The following is a 23,159-nucleotide window of genomic DNA, read 5'->3' as shown; positions in this document are numbered from 1 at the left end:
AAGCTAGCCAATCCCTAAAAAACAAATGCCAAATGTCTTCTTTGATATAAGGAGAGTAACTAAGAACAGAGTAGGGTCGAAGAGCATGAGAAGAAGATTAACATTAAACAGGGATGAGAGGTGGGAGGGAAAGGGAGAGAGAAGGGAAATTGCATGGAAATGGAAGGAGACCCTCAGAGTTATACAAAAGTACATACAAGAGGAAGTGAGGGGGAAGGGGAAAATAATACAAGGGGGACAAATGAATGTCAGTAGAGGGGGCAGAGAGAGAAGAGGGGAGAGGAGGGGGGATAGTAGAGGATAGGAAAGGCAGCAGAACACAACAGACACTAGTATGGCAATATGTAAATCAATGGATGTGTAACTGATGTGATTCTGCAATCTGTATATGGGGTAAAAATGGGAGCTCATAACCCACTTGAATCAAAGTGTGAAATATGATATATCAAGAACTATGTAATGTTTTGAACAGCCAACAATAAAAAATTTAAAAAAATAAAAATAAAAAAAATAAAACTCTTAGTGTAAAAAAAAAAAAGAATATGTTGTCATCTTTGTCCAAGAGAAAAAATATATGTACGGGGGGCTGGGATGTGGCTCAAGCGGTAGCACGCTCGCCTGGCATGCGTGCCGCCCAGGTTCGATCCCCAGCACCACATACAAAAACAAGGATGTTGTGTCCGCCGAAAAACTAAAAAATAAATATTAAAATTCTCTCTCTCTCTCTCTTTAAAAAATAAATATATATATATATATATACACACACACACACACACACACACACACACACACACACTGAGTCAAACAGTGAGTGTTACATATAATAGTCATTGTACCTGAGAGATAAGATTATAGGTCATTTTATAATAGGGCTATATATTTTAGCTAAGAGCATCTCCTTTTCACCCAAGAGTCTTTTTGCTGTTGTTGTTTTTTATTAAACAATGTACCATCTGATCCTCATGAATTCTCCATGTTTAAATGCTCAATTGAGGACAAGGACATGGGGAGGGGGTGCACCACTATCTGGCCAATTCATTTGAACTTGGAAGTCAAAGTCAATCTCTTCTAAAAAAAAATTTGTCTGCTGTATTATTTTGCACTGTTACTCTCAAAAAATGTTGCCCATGATCCCAGCTGTGTTTCTTTGGCTATCAAACATTCAATTTCTTTTTGAAATGTCACCTGATGATGAATTTGCACTTGATGTGAAGATCTCTTCTTTGAAAAGCACCTTTCACCTGGTGTCCCTACTCTCCATATTACAAGCCTTTAATGTGGGGGAGCTATCCAGATGCTTTTGTTTTATGCAGTTCTGAATACACATTTCATCAGTTCTATGACAAGATTCTTTCATGTTTTAACACCTCTGAAATTGAATGCATTATAGAGTCAATGGAATCTCAATTATTTGGCTACATTTTTCCCTTATTGACACATAAATAATGATGTATCTGATAATTGATGATGTCTTACACCTGATGAAATACAGTGTATAAATGGCTATTTGTTTCAGTCAGAGAAATATAGCAGGCAGGCGAACCCAACATATGTAAACAATGGGGAAGAAAAAAATTCCTGAATTAACAGGCATTTTTCACTTTTCACTGAGGCTCAATGTTGAATCAATATTTCATTGGCCAGGCCAAGCTTATTCTAAAGGTAATGAGCACTAAAATGTTGTGAATGCCAGAGAAAAATCAATAGTTAAACATCCTAAAAATGACTTTGCCAAACTAAACTTCATTGTTCATTAGTGCGTTATTCAAAGTTTATTTTTCGGTGTGAATAATTCATGGAATTTTCAGGGAATACAACTAATCTACCTAATACTTCACCTTATTCAGAGAATAGTGTACTCGTGTCTGGCATCTAATAGTCCAAATTATTCAGTAATAAAACACTGTCACATTAGCTTCCTCCAAACTCACCTTAAATGCAGCTTCCAAACCATTGCAATTACAGAAACCTTCACAAACAACTGTCCCGAGCCTTCTGTCAAAATCCAAAGTTTGGGATTTAAATGCAGCATAATCATGTTCAAACTCCTGTAAAAGTCCAAGTCAAATATTCATCTACAGGAAAGAATCCAATAGTGAAAATAACAATCACATAAGCCTGACCTAATTTTGAGGGTTTGTTTTTTGATTTTGGTACCAGGGTTTGAACTCAGGGACATTTGACCATTGAGCCACATCCCCAGTCCAATTTTTGTGTTTTATTTAGAAACAAGGTCTCATTGAGTTGCTTAGTGCCTCACCATTGCTGAGGCTGGCTTTGAACTTGCGATCCTTCCTGTCTCAGCCTCCCAAGCCACTGGGATTATAGGCATATGCCACTACACCAAACCTCTGGCCTAACTTTCTGAATTTATTTTTCATAACAGGATCCCAAAGAAGATCAATGAACAGTTGTATCTGACTGAGCGAATGGCTGCCTGCTGGGGACACTGACTGCTCAGTGTTGTCTCCACGTCCACAGCCCTTTTCCCTGGCTCAGACCCCAGTCCCAGAACTTCAGTCCACACCCACACATAAGCATCCATGTGTCTCACTTCCCCCAACACATTTTGATTATAAACAAAAAGTAAAGCTTTCTGAACAGAAAGGAGGAGGAGGAGGAGGAAGAACCTAGCCTCATTACAACTTTAGTCCATTGACAAGTGGGAATATTTTTGGTAGTTTTTCAGAGCAGAAAACCTACATGGAAATGCTATTTCTTCAGGTGAGCACTAAAAATCCACAGGTCTGTGAGAAAACATTAGTGATACAGGACAAACAAATATTGCTTCTTTTCAGTTTCTTATTCATATGCAGCAAACTCCCAGTTTCATAATATGAAACCACTCACTCCCATAACTAGAAGGAAGGAAGTGTTGAGAGAATAACTAGCATCCTCAGAGCACTGCAATTCCATCTTCTGCAAAGCTGTCGGAGGAATGCAGAAACTCTGGGGCTATCACAGTCAGGGTCCTCTGAAGCACCTGCTACTAACTTGAATTAACAAAGGCCTTTGTTGCCACATAAACTGCACTCTAATTGTTAACAGTCACTAATAATCATGATGACAACATTTATTTAGTTCTGTTAATGCTTCTTATCATTAACTTGATTCTCACAACATTATGTCAAAGGCAGTTTTTTTTTTCCATTTTAAAAGTGACAAATTCAGAGAAGTTAAATAATTTGCAAAAGAACTAGGCCAAGGTCATGTCCAAGGAGATGGAAAACAGGAACCTGCTCAAGAGACAGGAGGTAAGATGGATAGCACTTGCCAGAGACAGGAGTAGAAGGAGTGACCCAGGTTTGTACTAGGGTGTGTAAAAAGGAAGAATCACAGGGTTGGAGTTGTGGCCGAGGAGTGGAACACTTGCCTAGCATGTTCAAGGCACTGGGTTCAATTCTCAGCACCACATATAAATAAATAAAACAAAAGTCCATCAACAACAAAATTAAAAAAAAAAAAAAAGGAGTTACCGATTTATAGTAAACAACAGGACCAGAATTAAAGCCAGGTGGTCTGGGTCCTGAGCCCGACTCTCAACTATGATGCTGTTTCTATGGAGGAATATACTTATGATTGTCTGTGAACTCCTACCTCCGAATTCCTATGTTGAAATCCTAACATATTAGGAAGTAGGGCCTCTGGGAGGAAATTAGGAAAGGAGGGCAGAGCACTTCTAAATGAAAGGGACTATTACCTGCATTCAGATGCCTTGCAGAGACCCCTGGACCCACCCACTAGTTGAGGGCACAGCAAAAAGGCTCTAAAAACCTGAGGCTGCCTTTGCCATACACCAAATCTGCTGTGACCTTGATCTTGAACTTGCCAACCTCCAGAGCCATGAAAATTGAATTTCTCAAGTTTATGAGACACTGGATTTACACTGTTTTGTTGTAATAACCTGAACAGACCAAGATAGCATGTGACGCTGAATTCCACACACACTGGAAAACAGTGCACAATGGCAGAGTTCTAGAACACTGTGTGTTGTACACCAGTTATATTTAGCACCAACAGGAAGTCTCTATTTCTCCTGAATTATAGCCAAGCAGTCTCTCCATTCAAGGATCACTGACTTAAAAGTAAACACAACTTCCCAACAAGTTTTAACAAGCCTGACATGTCCAGCTTCTTGGTATATTAACACAGGGCATACAATTTATAATCCTCAAACATTATCCAACACTTAGAGATCAGCAACAACTTCAGAAGGAAAAAAAAAATGTTAAGCTCCATCCCAGATCTCTCCCCCTTACTTGTGCATTCCTGAAACCAAATTTAGAACTGCAGACAGGACCCCTCTCTCTCTCTCTTAGGAAGTCCTGCTGGGATTTCAAGCTTATCTTGCACAAAGTGAACTCACTGTCTTATCTATAAAGTTGTTCTGATTTTTTACACACCCTAGTAGAAACTTGGGTAACTCCTTAGACTCACTCTCTCTGGCAAATGCTGCCCATCTTCTCTTCTGTCATCTTGATTTGGTCCTTGTTTTCCATCTCCCCAGGCACGACCCTGGCCTGATGACCACCACTATTCATCTGAACAGTTAGAATAATGTTAGCCACTCTCTTAACTACTCTTTGCCAACAGTCTTGTTCCGATTCATCCACCAAACCGCAACCTTAATAGTCTTTCTAAAATAGAAATCTTATGTCACTCCTACTCATAATCCTTTAATTTGTAATCTCGATTCAGAATTCTGAATTTCCTAAGATAAAATCCAAAAGTGAGCGTAACCCTGTGTGGTCTGAACCTTAATCACTGTTCCTAAGTATTCTGCCACTTCTCTAAATTTTATACTCTAGGATCTGGCAACACCTATCATATCTCTTCTCCCAGCCCCCACCTCTCACCAACTCCTCACTTGATTCATTTCTATTTATGTTACAGGTCTTGATTTATTTTCATATCTGGAAAAGAACCCCTTGCAAATGTTCTCACAGCCCTACATTTTTCATACTCTAGCACCAAACACACTTTGTAATAATTACCTACCTGTATTCTCCCCTGGATTTTAAATCTATAAGCCTAATAGCCAGATTTATTTTTTCAGTTATGGTACCAATATTTCATGAGGTTCCCAGCTCATAGCTGTTTCTCAATATATGTTTACTGGAGAATAAATGATGACCTAGTATTATTTAGGAATCATTATAAAAATGTTTCCATATTTTGAAAACTACAAAGTTGACTTTATTAGCATCATGGGAAGCTATTGAAGGGTTTTAATTAGAGGAAAGCCATGACTTTACTTAGCATGTAAAAGGCTCTCAAGCTGTGGTGTGGAGAAGAGACCAATGCATCCTGGACAGCCAAGTGCAAAAGCCAGTGAATTATGGATCTGGTTTCAGGGTATATGTGAAAGAACTTGGCACTTTGTGAAGAAATGAGTGGGGTTTAGGATGACTCCAAGTTTTGTGGAGAAGCCAGACAAGAGTGGATTTGGAGCCAGTGGCAGACCCCTGTTATCCCACAACTCAAAAAGCTGAGGCCAGAAGATGGCAAATACAAGGCCATGGACCGAGCTTTCAACAGAAAGCAAATACGAATCAATATAACAGGATGCAAGGTTGGTTGAACATACACAAATCAATAAATATAATTCACCACTTAAATAGAATTAAGAACAAAAATCACATGATCATCTCAATAGGTTCAGAAAATGCCTTTGATAAAGTCCAGCACTGGTTCATATTAAAAATGCTAAGAAAACTAGGGATCGAACGAATTTACCTCAACATTATAAAGGCCATTGATGACAAACCCAAAGCTAAAATCATACTAACTAGAGAAAAACTAGAAGCATTTATTCTAAAATCAGAAACAAGACAAGTCTGTTCACTCACCACTCCTTTTCAATATAGTCCTCAAAACTTTAGCAAAAGTGATCAGGAGTAAGGCTCCCCTACCCTGGGTTCAATTCCCGTAAAACACACAAATAAATTAGGTTTGGGGATGGGTAAAGCAAGAATTTAGCTTGTTAATTTTGAGATGTCTATTAAATATCTCAGAGGGATGATAAGTAGGCAGCTTATATGCTTTGTGTTCAGGACTTGGGATTAAGTTTCCTTTAGGTTTTTGCAAAAAAATTTTTTAAATCAAGTTGTGGAAGTTCTGTTTTACTAAGGGTTTATTTTGTTTTGTTTTGTTTTGTTTTGTTTGGTCATGAATGGGTGTTGAATTTGTTCAAATTTGTTTTCTGTATTAACATGATGAAAGGAATTTTCTTTTTTTGGCCTATTAATATAGAAATTATGCTGAAAGCTATAAATATTCATTTCAAATCAAATTAAAGAATGAAATGACCCTAAATTCCTAGAATAAATACCCATTGGACATGTACAATTCTTTTTATATTGGTGGGACTATTGATTGGTATCACCATTATGAAAAACCATACAGAGGTTCCTAAGGAAAAAGAGTAGAACTACTATGTAACCCAGTAATCTTCCTTCTGAAGACTCTGATTTCATTGAGGGGTTAACCCACTGATGACTTCATAGGTGAATGGTCTATTGGGAGGTGGTGGGAACTGTTAGTGGTGGAAGCTAGTTGAAGGGAGTCCTGGAAAGTGGAGATTTTCCTTGGGGACTATATACACAAAGGAGAGAAATCACCTCATAAAGACATTTGCATTCCCACATGCAATGTGTGTTTACAAGAGGTGGGTTCAAAGGTGTGCCTTTGGGGTATATATTTTGTCCTTGTTTAAGGAAACTCTCTGCTTCCCGGTGTGATGTCTTGAGACACTTTTCTCCATTACACCCTTTTGCCACGATAATCTGCCACACTTTGGGACCCAAGGAATGGAGTCAGCTATCTATGACTGAGACCTCTGAAGCTGTGAGCCCCAAATAAATTTTTCCTCCTTAAGATTGTTCTTGTCAGGTCTTTTGGTAATGGAAAAACTGACTTTTAGTGGGAAAACCAACTAAAACACATATACTAACAATGAACAATCCAAAAAGGATATTAACAATTCCAAACTGGGTAATTCAAAGGGTGCACCATCTGCAATCCCAGCTCCAGGAGAGGCAAAGGCAGGAGCATCACAAGCTCAAGGCCATCCTCATCAATTTTGCAAGACCATGCTTCAAAATAAAACTTTTAAAATAGTACTGGAGATGAAGTTGAGTGATAGAATGCTTGCCTAGCATGTATAAGGCCCTGGTTCAATCCCTAGTGAAAAGAGAATATAATTACATTTACAATAGCTTTAAAAAGAATACAGTAGTTGAGAATGAATTTAACCAATGAGACAAAAGATTTGAACACCAAAAACTGCAAAATAATTGCTACAAGAAGTTAAAGAAGGTGTAAGTAGTAGAAAGACATCCATTTACAGACCAGAAGAATATCATTAAGATATTATCCAAAGTAATCTATTGAGTTACCTGTAGTTTAGATATGAAATATCACCCAAAGGCTCGTGTGTTAAAGGCTTGGTCCCCAATGTAGTTATGTTCAGAGGTGGTGCTTTGGGTCGTAATTGGATCATGAGGCTGATTTCATTGAGGGGTTAACCCACTGATGGTTGAATAGTGTATTGAGAGGTGGTGAGAACTATCAGTGGTGGAAGCTAGTTGAAGGGAGTGGGTCCTGGAAAGTGGAGATTTCCCTTGGGGACTATATCTTATCCCTGGCCTCTTCTGCTTCCTGACCATCATGAGATGAGCAGCTTTGCTTCACCACACCCTCCCTGCCATGATGTTCTGCCTCACTACAGGCCCAGAATCCAGAGAGCCTAGTAACCATGGACACAAAAACCTCTGAAACCATGAGCCAAATGAACCTTTCCTCCTAAGTTGTTTTTCTCAGGTAGCTTTCAACAAAAAAGCTAATATGAATCAATATAACCCCTATCAATGTTAGGGTCTGTAAACAAGTCAGGATGGCGCCTGGCATTTTGCCAGAGGGAGTGGTTTGTGAAGTAACGCCAGTGAGCCATTAAGTGTGGAGATTCCTTATTGGTTGACTGCTGTATCTAGTTTATGTTAATTAAGATAAGCTGTGTGGGATGCATATATACCCCTCCTGTCCTACAATAAACGGCTCCCACTCCTGCTGTATCAATGTACGCAAGTTGTTCGTCACCCCCCCGTTATTTTGCTGCAGCCGGACTGCGGCATATCAAAATCTCAATGATGTACTTTGTAGAAATTAAAAAATCATAAAACTTTCATCAAATCTCAAGGGACCCAGATTAGGCAAAATAATTTTGTTCTTATTTTTCAAAAACTCATACTTCCCGAGGCGATTTTTTTCATTTGTTTCAAACCTGTTCATAATTGTTTATTAAAGCATGGGCAATCTAAAAATCTTTGTCAGATAATCTCTACATCTCCATTTTCTTGGTGCTGGCATCAACTGGTTGTCTTGTGGTTCAATTAAGATCTTGGTTCCCTACATAAAAAGCAATATTCAATTGACGTCTACACATTTTCAAATTGCTATGAGACTGGATCTTAGACTTTTTTTTAAAGATTTTTTCAAAAAAAAATTTTTAGTTGTAGATGAACACAATACTTTTGTTTATTTTTTTTATGTGGTGCCAGGGATTAAACCCAGTGCTTCACATATGCACAGCAAGCACACTAACCCTGAGCCACAACCCTGGCCCTTAGATCCTGCTTGTGCTGACTTTCTAATGCTATTTTAGGCTCATTACTGTCAGGTGGAGAGAGAAGTTGATGTTCTCCACTCAGCATCTATTTATGCCCAAGGGTTGGGAGACCCCTTGCTTAGCTAGGCTTGGGTGAGAGGTCTAGCTCCCTATGTAATCTCTACCTACACCATGGTGCACACAGTATTGTTACTATTTTGCCACAGTGAAAGTCCTGACTCTCTATCAGGGCTTCCTCTGACACAAGCCCAGTGGAATGAGGATGCTACTGGGGGAGAAAGAAGATTCAGGATTCCCATGTGGACTCCTTGGACACCACAGAGTAGTGCTCATCCCTGGCCAGGAAAGATGAAAATCATGGCTCCTCCTTGCCTATCTCTAATACCTCTCAGCAGAGGCTGGAGCACTTTAATACAGATTGCTATATCTCAAGACTCTCCACATAGCCTTTCCTGGCAGGGGTAGTAGTGGGACAGTTTCTTCTGTGGTTTTGGCAAGACTGGAGAAATTGCAGTCTAAGTTTTCTGTTTTAGTAGGTGGCTCCCTCCTTAGTCCTTCAGTTAGAAAATATAAAAAATAGTCTTTTACTGGATTTTTCTTGATTTGTGCCCACTAGTATTTCCAGGTTGCCAGTGTATTCAGCTCCAAGTCTGGGCAACAAGAAAACCCAGCAAACTCGTCACCATGTTGTTTCTTGAGTGCTAAAGTCCTTAGCCAGTTTGCTGCCTTTTCACTTTTCAAAGTAAAAATACTGGGCTTTTTTTTTTTTTTTAATATGAAGACCAGTATTTTGGTTGTATTTAGTAGGAAGAGGAGGAAAAAGTACACTTCTACCAGAAGCAGAAGTTTCTAACTAAATTTTAAAATAATTACATCAACTACTGTAATAACATTTTAAAATAACAAACTATAGTCCATGGAATCAACTAGATCATGTGCAATTGTTTTAAAAAGCAGCAATGCTATTGTTGCGATACAGAATGTCTGCTAACCTGGGTGCGGTGGTGCACACCTGTAATCCCATTGACCTGGATGGCTAAGGGAGGATGATCAAAACTTTGAGGCTACCCTGGGCTACTGAGTGTTACCTTGTCTCAAAATAAAAAATAAAAAGGGCTGTGAATGTTGCTCACTGGTAAATACCCCCTAAGTTCAATTCCCAGTACTGGGGATGGGGGTGGGGAGGTGGGAATGACTGTCAAAATATATTAAGTGTTAAAATGTTGAAAGCAAGGTATAAATGATATGCAAAGGAGCTATTTGTGCAAAACCAGAAAACAAAACAAACAAAACCTACATATACATTATTATATCCATCAAATCTCTCTGGAACATTTTGTGAGAAATTCATAATAGAGATGCCTTTGGGAAGGAATAATGGAAAACTAAGGGGAAAGACTGAGAGGTAAGAATGGTGCCAGGTAACATTTTTGTAAATATTACCTTTACAAAAGTATTATTTGGGTGTTTTTTTTTTTTTTTTTTTTTTGTAGTTGTAAATGAACAGGATGCCTTTGTTTTTGTTTGTTTGTTTGTTTTTTAATGTGGTGCTGAGGATCAAACCCAGTGCCTCACACAGGCTAGTCAAGTGCTATGCCCCCAAAAGTAATGTTTTTAAACATTAAATTTCACATTGAAAAAAAAAATATCAAAATCTTATAGATGACTAAAAGAAATTTGTATAAATCAGAAAACACTATATACAGCAATATTAAAAGAATTAATATAGTTCAGTAGACAAGAATGGGAAAATGGATTAGTTCTAGGATTCAGATAGCTGGTACAGATAAACTACACAAATCCTTTAAAAATGTGTCTTCGATCCCGATATGATGGCAGGCTAAGTACCAGAACAACCCTCCTAGAAAACTAGCAGGAAAATGGACACCGAAACGTGGACCACCTCATCCCAGGACACAGGTCTTTAAAATGAACCTATTCCCTTGGTTTCAGTGAGGATGTAAGGAGGAAAATAAATACTGAAGCTAGGAGAAAAGAACACAGGGCTTGAAGATGAGAGCTCTGGATTTGAATCTCTGTTCCATCACCTGGAAACTGCAATGTCAGGTAATTTACTCAACCTTCATTTGCCTGGGAAACCACTCTCAGGGTTATAGTGAGAATTTAGCAGGAAGTATGTGAAGATTCTGGCACAATGCCCAGCACTCAGTAAATATTAATTGGCTCTGTGTAAGAGATTAAATGGAATCACGAGATTCCCCTCAAGAAGCAAGCACCATCCTTGCTTAGTAAATCAAGAAATTTTTTTTTTAAGTGACAATGCAGAATGCCAGCAAAGAACAGCTACTGAGTATAACGGTATCAAAGTAGCTGTTAAACATATTCAACAAAGAAATCCAGTCTCACAATTGTCTAGATCTCAAGTGGGAAAGGCCAAAGAAAATACCTAAAGTAACCTTTCCATTTGGTATTAATAATTGAGAAGCCAAAAAGTATGTTTATCTAAATGCCTAAATGTGTTAGCTAGTTTTATTGTCAGTGACCAAAATACTCAACAAGACCAACTTAGACCAGGGAGAGATTTATTTGGGGCTCACAATTTTCAGAGGTTTAATCTATAGTGGGTCAACTCCATTGCTCTGGGCCCAAGATGGCGCAGAACATCATGGCAGAAGGGTGTGATGGAGAAGCACTGCTCCATTCATGGTGGCCAGGAAGTGGGGTAGGGAGGGGGGTGTTGTTCCACAGAGAAGATAAACCTCCTCTAGGGCATATGCCAGTGACCCACCTCCTCCAGCCAGACCCCATCTGCCTTCAGTTACTACCCAATTCATTCAAACTAGGATGACTGGTTAGGTTACAGCTCATGATGCAATCACGTTACCTCCAAACTCTCCTGCATTAACACAGGAGCTCAGGAAGACACCTCATATACAAAATTTAACACTGAGAAAATCCCCACATTCTGCACATGGACCATCAGCAGCAGACCTTTTGTCACACCAATTAAGACTGAAAGCCTGATTAACAGGCTTGAGATTGGTGAAGAGAAAACTAAATAGCATTTCAGAAAGTAAATTAGTTATCATTTCTTTAATTTAATGGAATACATTTAAACCATTTCTGTACCAAAGTGCAGATGGCCCGCCAATCATGACCTATCCTGCTATGTAAGCATGAGTGTACAGTCAACGGGGTCTGAGAAGGATGCATGAGGGTGTGTGCACTGGGAGTGGAAGGGCAGGGGTGCTTGCGTTCATATGTGTACCACATGTATGCATATAAAAATTACTAATTTCACCATAAAAATCAATGTATAATGGACTCAGATAAAACACACCTAATGAACAGCTTATTATGCAAATATATATAATAGATGCAATATTTTTAGGCAGTAGTGATAATTGAGACACTTTCCCAAAAAAAAGGTCTTCTTCAACATAAGTGTACCAGTTAAGTAAAATTTTAGTTAATTCTTGTGTTAATTTTAAGGAATGATGAACATTAAGCAGCTTCTAGACTATATCTTAGAGCAAGGTAATCAGATAGGAGATGAAGGGGAACTTTAAGGGAAGGTTGAGGTCTCCAACCCAGACCTGGACATCAAAGGCCTTGTCCTTTTACTTATGTGCAAAGTAAAATAGGCCTCCAAGATACAAATAGCAAGCAGATAGGTGAGTTAAAACAAATGCACTGTCTACACCCACATTCTTGTGACTGCACAGGCAGACAAAGGAAGAACATCAGGATCCGGGCATTGACAAAGTAGTGACATCAGTGAAACCTGCTCAAGTTCTCTCACCCTGGCATTCTGAAACCTGCCAGTTTCTATAATTATGAGGAAAGCACAACTCTCCTGCTACTCAAATTTCCTGCCCAGTTTCACAGTCTTCCTCCAACAGTTCACTCAGGCAGGCAGAGTCACTGGCTCCTGGAAGTGTCCCATTCACTGAATGCCTTCCAAGTGCCAGCCATCACACAGGCTATCAGGACAGGCTCAGAATGTCAGTAGGCTTCTCCCACTTATCCACAAATTGTAGGGTACCAACATGGCAGTGTCCTCTTACCATTGACTACACTTACCTGAATGCCATCATTGTAAAGCTAACATAGATTTGTAGATTTTAAAGATTCAATTACTTAGCCAAATAAAAACACAATGGTGAATAAATTCATATTTTGTATTTTAAAAAACAAATTAATTTTTTTTTTAACTCAGGCTTCACCGTTTTTTGGCAAACCACTAAAACGATTCTATTTTTATCTTAGAGCTTTAGGATGCTCACAGGTGACAGAGAACAGAAGCACCTTAAGTCACAATTTAAATCAGATTAAGTCTGAGAGTTACTGCTATTTCCTGAGGTTGAATACATAAAATCATAAATAGCTCTAAATAACATTATAAGAGACAACATATAGGTTAGTAATAGATGCAATGAAAGGGGTGAAACTAATTGGATAAACAGACCAAAAATGTATTCAGTGATTTGGGAAAAAACTATAATAAAACATATAAATTACATGGACATCAAAAAAATGAGACTAAAACGAATTACAATAGAAAATTTCCTTTTCAGTATGCATAGGAAACAAATCCAGACTGAGGTCTAGTTATATCAGAAACAGTTCCAGAATAAATACAAAGGCCTCAGTTCTGATCTGTGACCCACCACCAAGAAGCTAAGAGACTTCAGGCAAGTCATTTAACCTCTTTGGTCCTACAGGGGCCAGACTAGATGGTACCTATTATCACTGCAACCTCCTTCCTTTTCCAGCTTTAAAAATATAGAATCCTAGGAAATGAAAATGCAAAGGTACAATATTACCATGTTGTTGCAATCAGACGGGTCATAAGAGCTGTGTTTAAAGACTTTACAGAGTTCTATAAATTCTTCACTCATCTTGCAGATTTGCTCATTTAAAATTGTTCCCCTGGTACCGCCAAATTCCAGTCTTTCCAGCTTTTCAAATTCCAACATGGTGACAAATACATCCTTTGTAAAAACACAAAAGTTTCAAACTGAGAACATTTTTAAACATTCTGAATCAGTGAGTCCACGGACACTTAGATGACAGAAACTGTTCCTGATGCAATTGAACCAAGTGATTATTAAGTTTTAAAATCAAATTCCCATTTTTATATTTGCTGAAAAGCATCTCACAATACAAGGACCCTCTAACTTACCATGGTTAGACATGTGACTCCTATAATTTTATACCCTCCTAATTATAAGCCGGATCCCCAGGAGATATCCAAAACTCACATTTTCAGGCACCTACACTTTATAGTGAGGCAGGTCCCTTTTTTGGAAGAGAGCTCCAGAGACTGTTATAAAAGGGACGAGCAAGCTGCTCTTACTTAGGTATTTAAGTGACTTTATGAGATGGTCCGGCTGGCTAAGCAAAAATTAGAATTTTTCAAAATGTAGACCTCTAATTTTGAAAGAAATTCAATGAACTTTATATCAACGATAAAAGCCCCAAATTATTAGAGCTTTGAAAATAAGGCCATGTTTTCAGTCCAAACTTAAAAATATCTTACCCAGTAAGTCCCATATACTGAAGACAGTGTAATTATTTTAAATTACCAAATGGGTTTTTAGGTATGCAATCTTAATTTAAACCATGTTTTATATATTTCCTCTTGAACATATCAGGGAAAAGGGAATCTTTTACAACTTCCTAATTTGTAGCATTCAGGATCTTCGTAAACCACAAGAGCAGCTCAATTCACAACAGCTAAACTATGAAACCAACCTAGATGCCCCTCAACAGATGAATGGATAAAGAAAATGTGGTACCTAGACACAATGGAATATTACTCAGCCATAAAGAAAAATGAAATTATGGCATTTGCAGGTAAATTGATGGAACTAGAGAATATCATGCCAAGTGAAATAATCCAATCCCAAAAAAACAAAAGCCAAATGTTTTCTCTGATAAGTGAATGCTGATCCATAGCGGGATGGGGGTAGGTAGGGAAGAATGAAGAAACTTTGGTTTGCATAGAGGGGAGTGAGAGAAGGGGTGGAGTTGTAGGGATGGGAAGGACAGTAGAAAGAGGCAGACATTACTACCCTATATACATGTGTGATTGCACTACTGGAGTGACTCTGCACCATGCACAGCCAGAAGAATGAGAATTGTGCTCCATTTGTGTACAATATGTCAAAATGCTTTCTACTATCATATATAACTAATTAGAATTTTAAAAAGACTAATAGATAAAAAGACTTATAATTGGTATAATAACAGAATGAAAAATGAATAAAAGCCAAATTAAATCTTTTAAATTCATTCTTCTATCCTTACAGCACTGACATTGTGAGCCCCTCATGAGACTAAGAAGGGAGCCCTCCTCCCATCACATAGAAGAAGCTGGTCCATGAATCCTGTGGAAAGCTATTGGCTTTTTTACCTCACCCACAATATGAATAAAAAAGTCAATAAATAAATACCTCTATTTTCATTAAACGGTCAAGGAACTTGTCAAATCTGCAAAACACCAGATGAGATGGGAAATCCCAAGTTCTCACATCTTTATTTCCCATAAAATAGCTTGTCAATCGTTTTCTATAGTTGAAAAAAGAATGTTTGAAACTCTTTAAGATGTTAATGGCAACCTGCACCTTTTCCAACGAGTCTTCGATTTCTCCTTTCAAGAGGTCCTCAGGTGAAAGATAAGCTATTGCCTAGGATTCAAGGAAAGGACTATGTTTGTTAGTTCACTGTTACCATCTTTTTCAATTCATAGTTTTAAAATGACAACATCTAGAATTGGGTCGGCAATGCTAAGACACAAAGCATGAATTCTGGAAATTCAGACACTTGGGCTTCAATGACATAAATTTTATAAGGTAGAATAATATGTAGGAAACACCAACTATTTCTGGATTTATACATTCTAGCGATGACTAAATTTTTGCTATATGACAACTGTGTAATCTGAATTTGCACAGGTATTTCTGCCAGCAAATATTCTGCACAATTATTTCATATAAGGAAATACACAAGCCAGCAGGGAAAGCTGTCAAAATGTGGGTTTTTAAAATATCATCACTTTACCTGAAGTACAGGGTCACTTGCAAAAATGACTAAGAGCTGATTAGATGGTTATGCCACTAAAAATTCTCCTGGGTTAGCAAACTTCTCTTCTTGGGGCTTAAGTGGCATTTTAAGATGTTTAATCTGAGATATGTTGCATTAACTATTTTGAAAGAGAAAAAGAATAAAGGAAAAAGACCAGCTGATCCATGGAGCTCTGAGCCAGCACCTGTGAGGACCACCATCTAGGTCTCATTATATTTGTCATGAACATTCAGAATTCCTCCCTTCAAGGACCTCAAAAACTGCCTTCTGAGTTTCTTTTGTATACTATTTTCTGGTGCATTTTAACCTCATATAGATTATAGGTTTAAATTATGTATCTTTAATTTTGTGGTTGCTGATAAGGTTTTTCAAGATATCAGTGAAGAATGGAATGTTTTAAAACCATTGAGTTCCATGCTGCATATGGAGGTCCTTTTCCCCCCTAAATGTAGACACATGATCCCCTAACCCATTAATACAACAGTTTTACATTCAAGACAGACTGTATGGCACTCATTTTTAAAGCAATAAGACAATCACTCGCCAGCTGTGGTGGCGCACACCTGGACTCTCAGCAGCTTGGGAGGCTTTGATGGTAGGATTGCAGGTTTAGGCCAGCCCCAGCAATTGAGCAAGACTGTCTCAAAATAAAATATAATCAAAGAGCTGGGGCTCAGTGATAAAGCACCCCTGGGTTCAATTCCCAGTGCCCAAAAGATCAGTGTCTAAAACCACACTGATCAGAATACTTCAAATTCCAGCCATTGATTCCCAGTCTATGCTCTTATTTCCTCCTCTGGCTGGAAATTAATCTCTACGTGAAGGCTGCCAACACAGAACAGGGAGGAGAACCACCAGTGATCCCTTCATAGTGTGAATTTCAAAACAGTGTACACTCTGGAATAGTATATGGTATACTCCATTTACCATTATGTATATGATGCTTTGATGTTTTAGTAAGTTGAGAATAGAGAGAACTCAATTTCCTTCCCTTCTCAGCTTCCTGTTACCTAATTACTTAAACTCAAAGTAACATCACTGGACAAGCCACCCCTGTATTCATTCCTGTGCTAGCCGGCTGGCCTGCATGTAGGCAAGATCATCATAGTCAATTCAGTTTACTCATATGCCCACTGTTGAGTAAGATCTCCTAAAATAATATCCCTGACTAGCTCTTAACATCCTAGATTATAAAACCCAGTCTACAGTATTGGACTGGGCAGCAGAGACTATGAGGGAAACGCACAGGAGTCAAGAGACCTGGGCAAGTTGTCTCAGAGGATCTATTTCCTTATCTGCAAATGAGAGAGATGAATTAGAGAACCTCAAGATCCATTTTAGCTCTTAAACTCTGAATTCCTTTCTACCTCCTACAAATGTTTCTGGAGCAGACCCAAACACACCTCTATTATCTTATACTTAATGGTATCAGGACAAACAAAAAGCCACAGGATTGAGTATGAACTGGTCCTACTTTGAAGGTTCTATAAACAAATACAGTCAGCCCTGTCCAGCCCGCCACATCCATGGATTCAAATCACCACAGATTGGAAACATTTTTTAAAAATCGTATCTGTACTGAAAATGAACAGACTTGTTCTTTTCATCATTTCCCAAACAATACAGTATTATTGGTTGTTACCATTCACATAGCATTTGCATTGTAGTAGGTATAAGAAGTAATCTACAGGTGATTTAAAGTATACCAGATGACATGCATTGGTTATATACAAATGCTAGACCATCATATACAATTAAATTGAGCATCCAAGGATTTGGGTAGCCATGGGAGTCTTGGAACTAGTCCGCTGTGGACACTGAGAGACAACTGTACTGCTAATCAATTTACATATCAGTAAGCCAATTACATATCAATTAGCCAATTGATCAATGATATTGTCTAATAACACCCATTTCCCACCTGCTTCTTCTCTATTATTTATATGCTTTTATAGATTCTTTTGCTCAATACTGATACCTCTTCTCCAGGCTTGACTGCTCAGACTTTGATTCTTCTCCACCCAGGATCTTATGGATAACAATATTCACCTATAGAGATATCAAACCATAGAATAGAAGAGTGGTGGACTTATGGTGTAACCATGCACTAACTAGAAGTTTAAGTTGGATTAGCAGAGAAATTAGTCAAGGCATTAAGAAAATCCCCATCGCTGAAACTTATGTGTATCACCATGTCAGGAAATCCAATGATCCCTTGCGTGGAGCTAACCTAAGTGACAATGTTAATGATCACTGTAAGGAAACAAGTAAGGAGAAGCACATTTGCTTCTAAAGTAATTCAGGGTTTCTGTCTGTGACTGGAAACCATCCATTGGGTCAGGCAGATGATGAGTAAAGCAGATCAGGAGCAGCAGCAGACTATGAGGACGACAGTAATCTGGGCTGCAACTGATCCATTGAAAGGGGCACCCAAAGCACCAGGAATCAACTGTGATAACGGGATGACACAGCCAGTGTGAAAATATCTCTGACTTTTCAGTGGAGGCTAAACACTGGAATTTAAATGGAATCTATCAAATTTAAGACTGGCAATTAAAAAAAAAAAAAAAAAAGCCAGGCATGGAGGTGCTCACCTGTAATGCTAGAAACTCATGTTGAGGAAGGAGGATCACAAGTTCAAGGCCAGCCTCACCAACTTAGCAAGACTTTGTCTCAAAATAAAAAATTAAAAAGGCTGGGGATGTGGCTCATTGGTAAACATCCCTAGATTAAATCCCCAGTAACAAAAATAAATTATGCAAAATGCAGCTGACAGAATGCCAGTTTATGTCCTCTAATAACAGATTATGACCCTTAGTTACATAACAAATTAAAAAATGGTTTATCGTTACTGAAACGATGGGATCAATAAATTCATGAAAGCGAAGTACATGAAGGATAGATGAAGAAACACAATTGAAAAAGTACATAAAATGTATAATCACACATATCATGCAAAGTACAAATAAACTACAGGATACTGCTAAATTCACAGTAAATGATCCCAAGTTTTTTAAAAATGGTAATGCTCAAAGTTGGCAAGTTGTAGTAAAACTTCAAGCATATTAATAATATCCTTTTAGGAAAAAATTTGCAAATATCAAATATTGCTCAAGAGTCATGAAAAGATTGTACCTTTTGAATTAACACTAAGCCAATTATCCAAGTTAAAGAAAAGGGGCTTTAGCATAAAATTTTTTCCCCATGTAGTTTATAATAGAGAAGGCTGGCAACAATTTGTATATCCAGCAACAAAAAGTCATTTTCAAAGAAGGTAGTAAAATTGTGTGTATCATAAAGTGCATAACTATGCATAAGTTTTAGGGGAAGAAAAAAATTGTTAAATGCTGAGTTTCATGGTTTTAGAATTGTAAAACTTTTCCCATTGTTACAAATGTTGTAAGAATGTTTTACAATTCTTGTTTGCACATCATGTATGTTTTAATTAGAAATAAAAATTTTAAAAATATGGAGCATCATAGAATAGGCATACAATTCATCACTTACTACTTAGGTAACCTTGAGAAAGCCATTTATGTTCTCTCAACTTCAGTTTTCTAATTATAAAATGGAGCTACTAATAATACCTATGCCACAGTCTTGAGAATTGAATATTTGATATTTTATAAAGGGATTAAGTAGTTCCTGGCAAAACAATAAGCACCATATAGTGTTTGTTAAATATGTAAATTAAATGAGCAAACAATTGGGGAGTAGAGAGGGCACTTAGCTCTTTAAGGAATCCAGGAATGAGTGTTGGCTCATTGCTGATTTTTGCTTCTTAACATATTAGGGCAGATTGACTAAAAAATCCTGGATCTGCCATTTGGACAATCAAAGAAATCAGGTCAATGGAACCTTTGGACTGAAGCCAGAACTAAGGAACAAGAGAAGCCACAGAATTCTCTAGGGAGCTTGGCAGACTCTGGCTGTTGACACAGACTAGGGGCCCGGATAATAGATTTATAGGCTTAAAGGTAGCCAGGACTTCTTAAAAGCAACCTATCCCAATGAAAAGCCCCCTCTGAGTTTGTACATTAATGGAGCTTTGCAGTAAAATGGTTTTGATAATTTTATGAGGGTTCCTAAAAGCAGATTTGGAGGAGTAGTAGTTGTATTTATGGCCCTCCAACAGGTGTTTCACATGGAGATCAGAGTCATTGGGGCCCAGGACACTTGCCTAGAAATGGAGCAAAACGAAGTCTGACACCGGGAACAGAAATAAAATGAAACCAGAGGAAATGACAATAAAATATAGCAACAAATTAACTTGAAGCTCAGAGAGGGGTAATATAACCTACCTAAGTGGTTCTAATAGATTAGCATCTATCTTGGTTCAAGTCTCAAGACTTTTCCACACACCACTCACCTCCTTCAAGGGGTGAGGAAGAGGGACTTAACAACTTCATCTCACACTCCAGAAACTCTAAACCACAAGTCTGCAGATCGCTTATCTAGTCTGGCTCTCCACTAACTTCAAGGAAATTGAGCAAATGACATCTTTCAAATCTGTTTAGTCATCTGAAACCTATCTGAATTTTGTCCTTCCCAAACTTATACGATGAAAGGCTAACTCCAATGTGACTATCTCTGGATCTATGGTTTTCAGGAGATCATCGGGGTTAAGAGAGATTATAAGGATGGGGCCCTAATCCAACAGGACTGTCTCTTTATAAGGAGAAGATGATCACTAAGTTAGAACACAGTAAGAAAGTGGCTGGCTGCCTACAAACCAATAAGAGGGCCCTCAGCAGAACATGAACCTGCTTCAGCCTCCTCACAGACTTCCAGCCTCTAGAACTGAGAAAATTAATTTGTGCCGATTAAAGCACCATGTCTATACTCTTTAATCATGGTAGCCAGAGCAGCCAGACATACTCCCAACTAAGACCAACCAGGTTTTGCAGAACCCAAGCATCTTTCAGTTCTCAAATTATGCAATATGTTGACACCATGAACCCAAGAAGGATGAAACTTCACACAGAAAAGGATGGGGAAGCAGAGGGAGCTGATCTACTTAAAAAAAAAAAAAATTGGCATGTTAAGGGTAGAGAAATAATTATAAAAGATTTTTAAAGATCAACAGTGAACCAAAATTCTTTTAATACAATTCCACAACTGTCAAAGATGATTTGGGGGTGGGGGCAGATGCTCTACTTCACTTCATTCCTAACAGTCTTCTATCAGCCAGCATCTTGTGGAAACCAAAGGGAAGGCCAAAGAGAAGGTACTTTGCATACTGACCTTTTATTGGAATCTGCCTTAAATCTCTCTGAAAGTAGGATGTTAAACAAAACCCACCAACAATATGTTCTTTGACTGTATCTCACTAATTTCCAGAGCTCCTTTGGCATTTTGGATTTAAAAAAAAAAAAAAAAAGCTACTGGCTTTTGTAACCATAAAAGTCATTTCTGAAAACAGAGGGAAATGGTGTTCTTATTAGTAATCTGGATTTTTTTCTTCACTAATCCAATACAACCTACCTCATGGCAATAATTTTTTTGCGGGGGAGGGGGGGGAAGGAGGACTGGGGGGGGGGGAGGAGGACTGGGGGGGGAGGAGGACTGGGGGGGGGAGGAGGACTGGGGGTGGGTGGGTACCAGGGGCTGAAAGCAGGGGCACTCAACTTCTAAGCTACATCCCCAGCCCTATATTTTTATTTTATTTAGAGAGAGAGTCTCACTGAGTTACTTAGCACCTTGCCATTGCTGAGGCTGGCTTTGAACTTGCGATCCTCCAGTCTCAGCCTCCCGAGCCAATAGAATTATAGGTGTGCACCACTGCTAGAGGTACAATGATTCTTCTTGTTCCTATTTTTGATGCTTCATACCTGTTCAATGAAGAGATTACAAAACTCTTGCAATAAGACTATAATCCGAGCAGGGGTGCTGTAAAACTTGGAATGACTCCAAATGAGACAGACGGTATGAAATAATGGGGCGACTAGCAGGTGGATCTGTGGGAATTCTGTTTCCTGGAGACGTTCAATGTGTCTTCTCAGAGGGCTCAGGTAAAGTTCTATGTCCTGAGCTTCAAGAAGAGCTGAAAGGAAAGAGAACTGTCATGCAGAGGATGTAGTCTCTTTTTTTTCTAAACTCGCTTTATAAGTTCAAGAGAACCATGTCCAACGACATGGCTGTACTTAAATGTTATCATCTTCCCTTTTTCATTATTTATCTTACAATCCACATATGAGCAGTTTGAAAAACTTTATACACCGTTCATTTGTAACGCAGCCACTCAGGAGAGCGCTGGTCTAGTTACTCACATAGCATAAGTAATTGTGGCTGAAGACCCAGGGGGGGAAATCCTTGCAGTCTAAAGAGATTTACTCAACCCCATGGAAACACTGTGGGAATAAAACAGCTCTGTGATGTTGCTGTCACTTTATGAGTTGGATTACAAGCTTCATCACCAAAACATTCATTCCTCCTCAGTACGTGGGACAAGCGCAAATCAATCATTTATCAGGCCAATCCAGTTTCCTACAAGAGTAACTGATGCAATGGTTAAGAAAATTTCTATTACAGTACTCACAAAGATACCAATTATTAAGAACAGTGATGAAAATATCTTGGAACTGGACAGAAGGGATAGTTGTACTGCAATGTCCTAAATGTCACTGAGTTTACACTGTGTGATGGTTAATTTTATGCTGTGTGAATTTTACAACAAAAATCAGTCAAACATGATAAAAGCAATGCTTCTTAAAAATCTCATAGATATGAAGAAAAAATAGTTTAATACTGCTAGTGACTGCTTAATCAAGTTCATACCTTCTCTTGGTTAAAGCTAGTCCTCTTAATGTACCCTAAATAGATCTCCATCAGACTTCACTTTGCTCCTGGGGCTACAGATACCTTTGATTAACTGAAAAATGGTTATTTTTAGGAAGGTAGAGAATGAAGTTAAAGCTTATTTTCATATGTTATTCCAAAAGATCATTAAAAATACAAACACCCACTGACCTTTGTCACTCACCCATACTACTCCGCTTGATATACATATAACCAAGCTATCTGTGCACCAACAATAAAGCCTTGCAGGCTGGGCATGTAGCTCAGTAGTAGAGCACTTGCCTACCATGTGCAAAGCCCTGGGTTCCATCCCCAGCGTGGCAAAAACAAAACAAATAATAAAGTTTTGTGAAAAGAGCGTACCCATGTCCCAGATATACTCATGTTTTCAAATTAGTGTATTTTTGTCAATATTAACTTCAAAGTTAAATAACTGCATCTAATAGGCAAGTGCCCTTAAAACATGTTAAGCATGTTTGATAATTTTGTAGAGCAACAAGGACATTTTTGAGACGGGCCTTCTACCTCTAACTGACCATACCTTTGGGCCATAGGCTCAACTGAAAATTGTTTTTTTCTGAATCTCCAGGACATTTGCTGGTAAGACTATGAGAACCCCTGGAATTTATTTCTGTAGCAGTTTTATCCACAGAGAATGCTCATCTTATACTCACACACACAAAAT

At 38.3% G+C, this 23,159-nt stretch overlaps 1 protein-coding gene across 4 annotated transcripts in view; it reads right to left on the bottom strand.

Moving 5' to 3' along the window:
• Dnah11 (dynein axonemal heavy chain 11) overlaps positions 1-23,159 on the bottom strand; it is a 331,880-nt gene that overhangs the window by 295,246 nt on the left and 13,475 nt on the right. For 2 of the 4 annotated variants that reach the window (XR_009228549.1, XM_046463517.2), the window contains exons 6-9: positions 21,508-21,719; positions 15,046-15,279; positions 13,414-13,581; positions 1,932-2,048 (exon numbers count right to left, since the gene is read on the bottom strand). Coding sequence is in view for 3 of the 4 variants with exons in the window: in XM_046463517.2 (XP_046319473.1) it covers positions 1,932-2,048; positions 13,414-13,581; positions 15,046-15,279; positions 21,508-21,719 (731 nt within the window). In the remaining variant the exon portion in view is untranslated. Of the gene's footprint in view, positions 1-1,931; positions 2,049-13,413; positions 13,582-15,045; positions 15,280-21,507; positions 21,720-21,945; positions 22,027-23,159 lie in introns of those variants that run through there. The other 2 variants (XM_058585342.1, XM_058585343.1) reach the window with 2 other exon arrangements.

The sequence above is a fragment of the Marmota monax genome, unplaced genomic scaffold, assembly GCF_021218885.2.
Source record: "Marmota monax isolate L192 unplaced genomic scaffold, Marmota_monax_Labrador192_F-V1.1 WCK01_AAM20220418_F8-fsc00057, whole genome shotgun sequence".
Classification (NCBI taxonomy): Eukaryota; Metazoa; Chordata; class Mammalia; order Rodentia; family Sciuridae; genus Marmota; species Marmota monax.
Note: the sequence above shows the minus strand (reverse complement) of the source record. Positions and strands in the feature narration are given on the sequence as shown.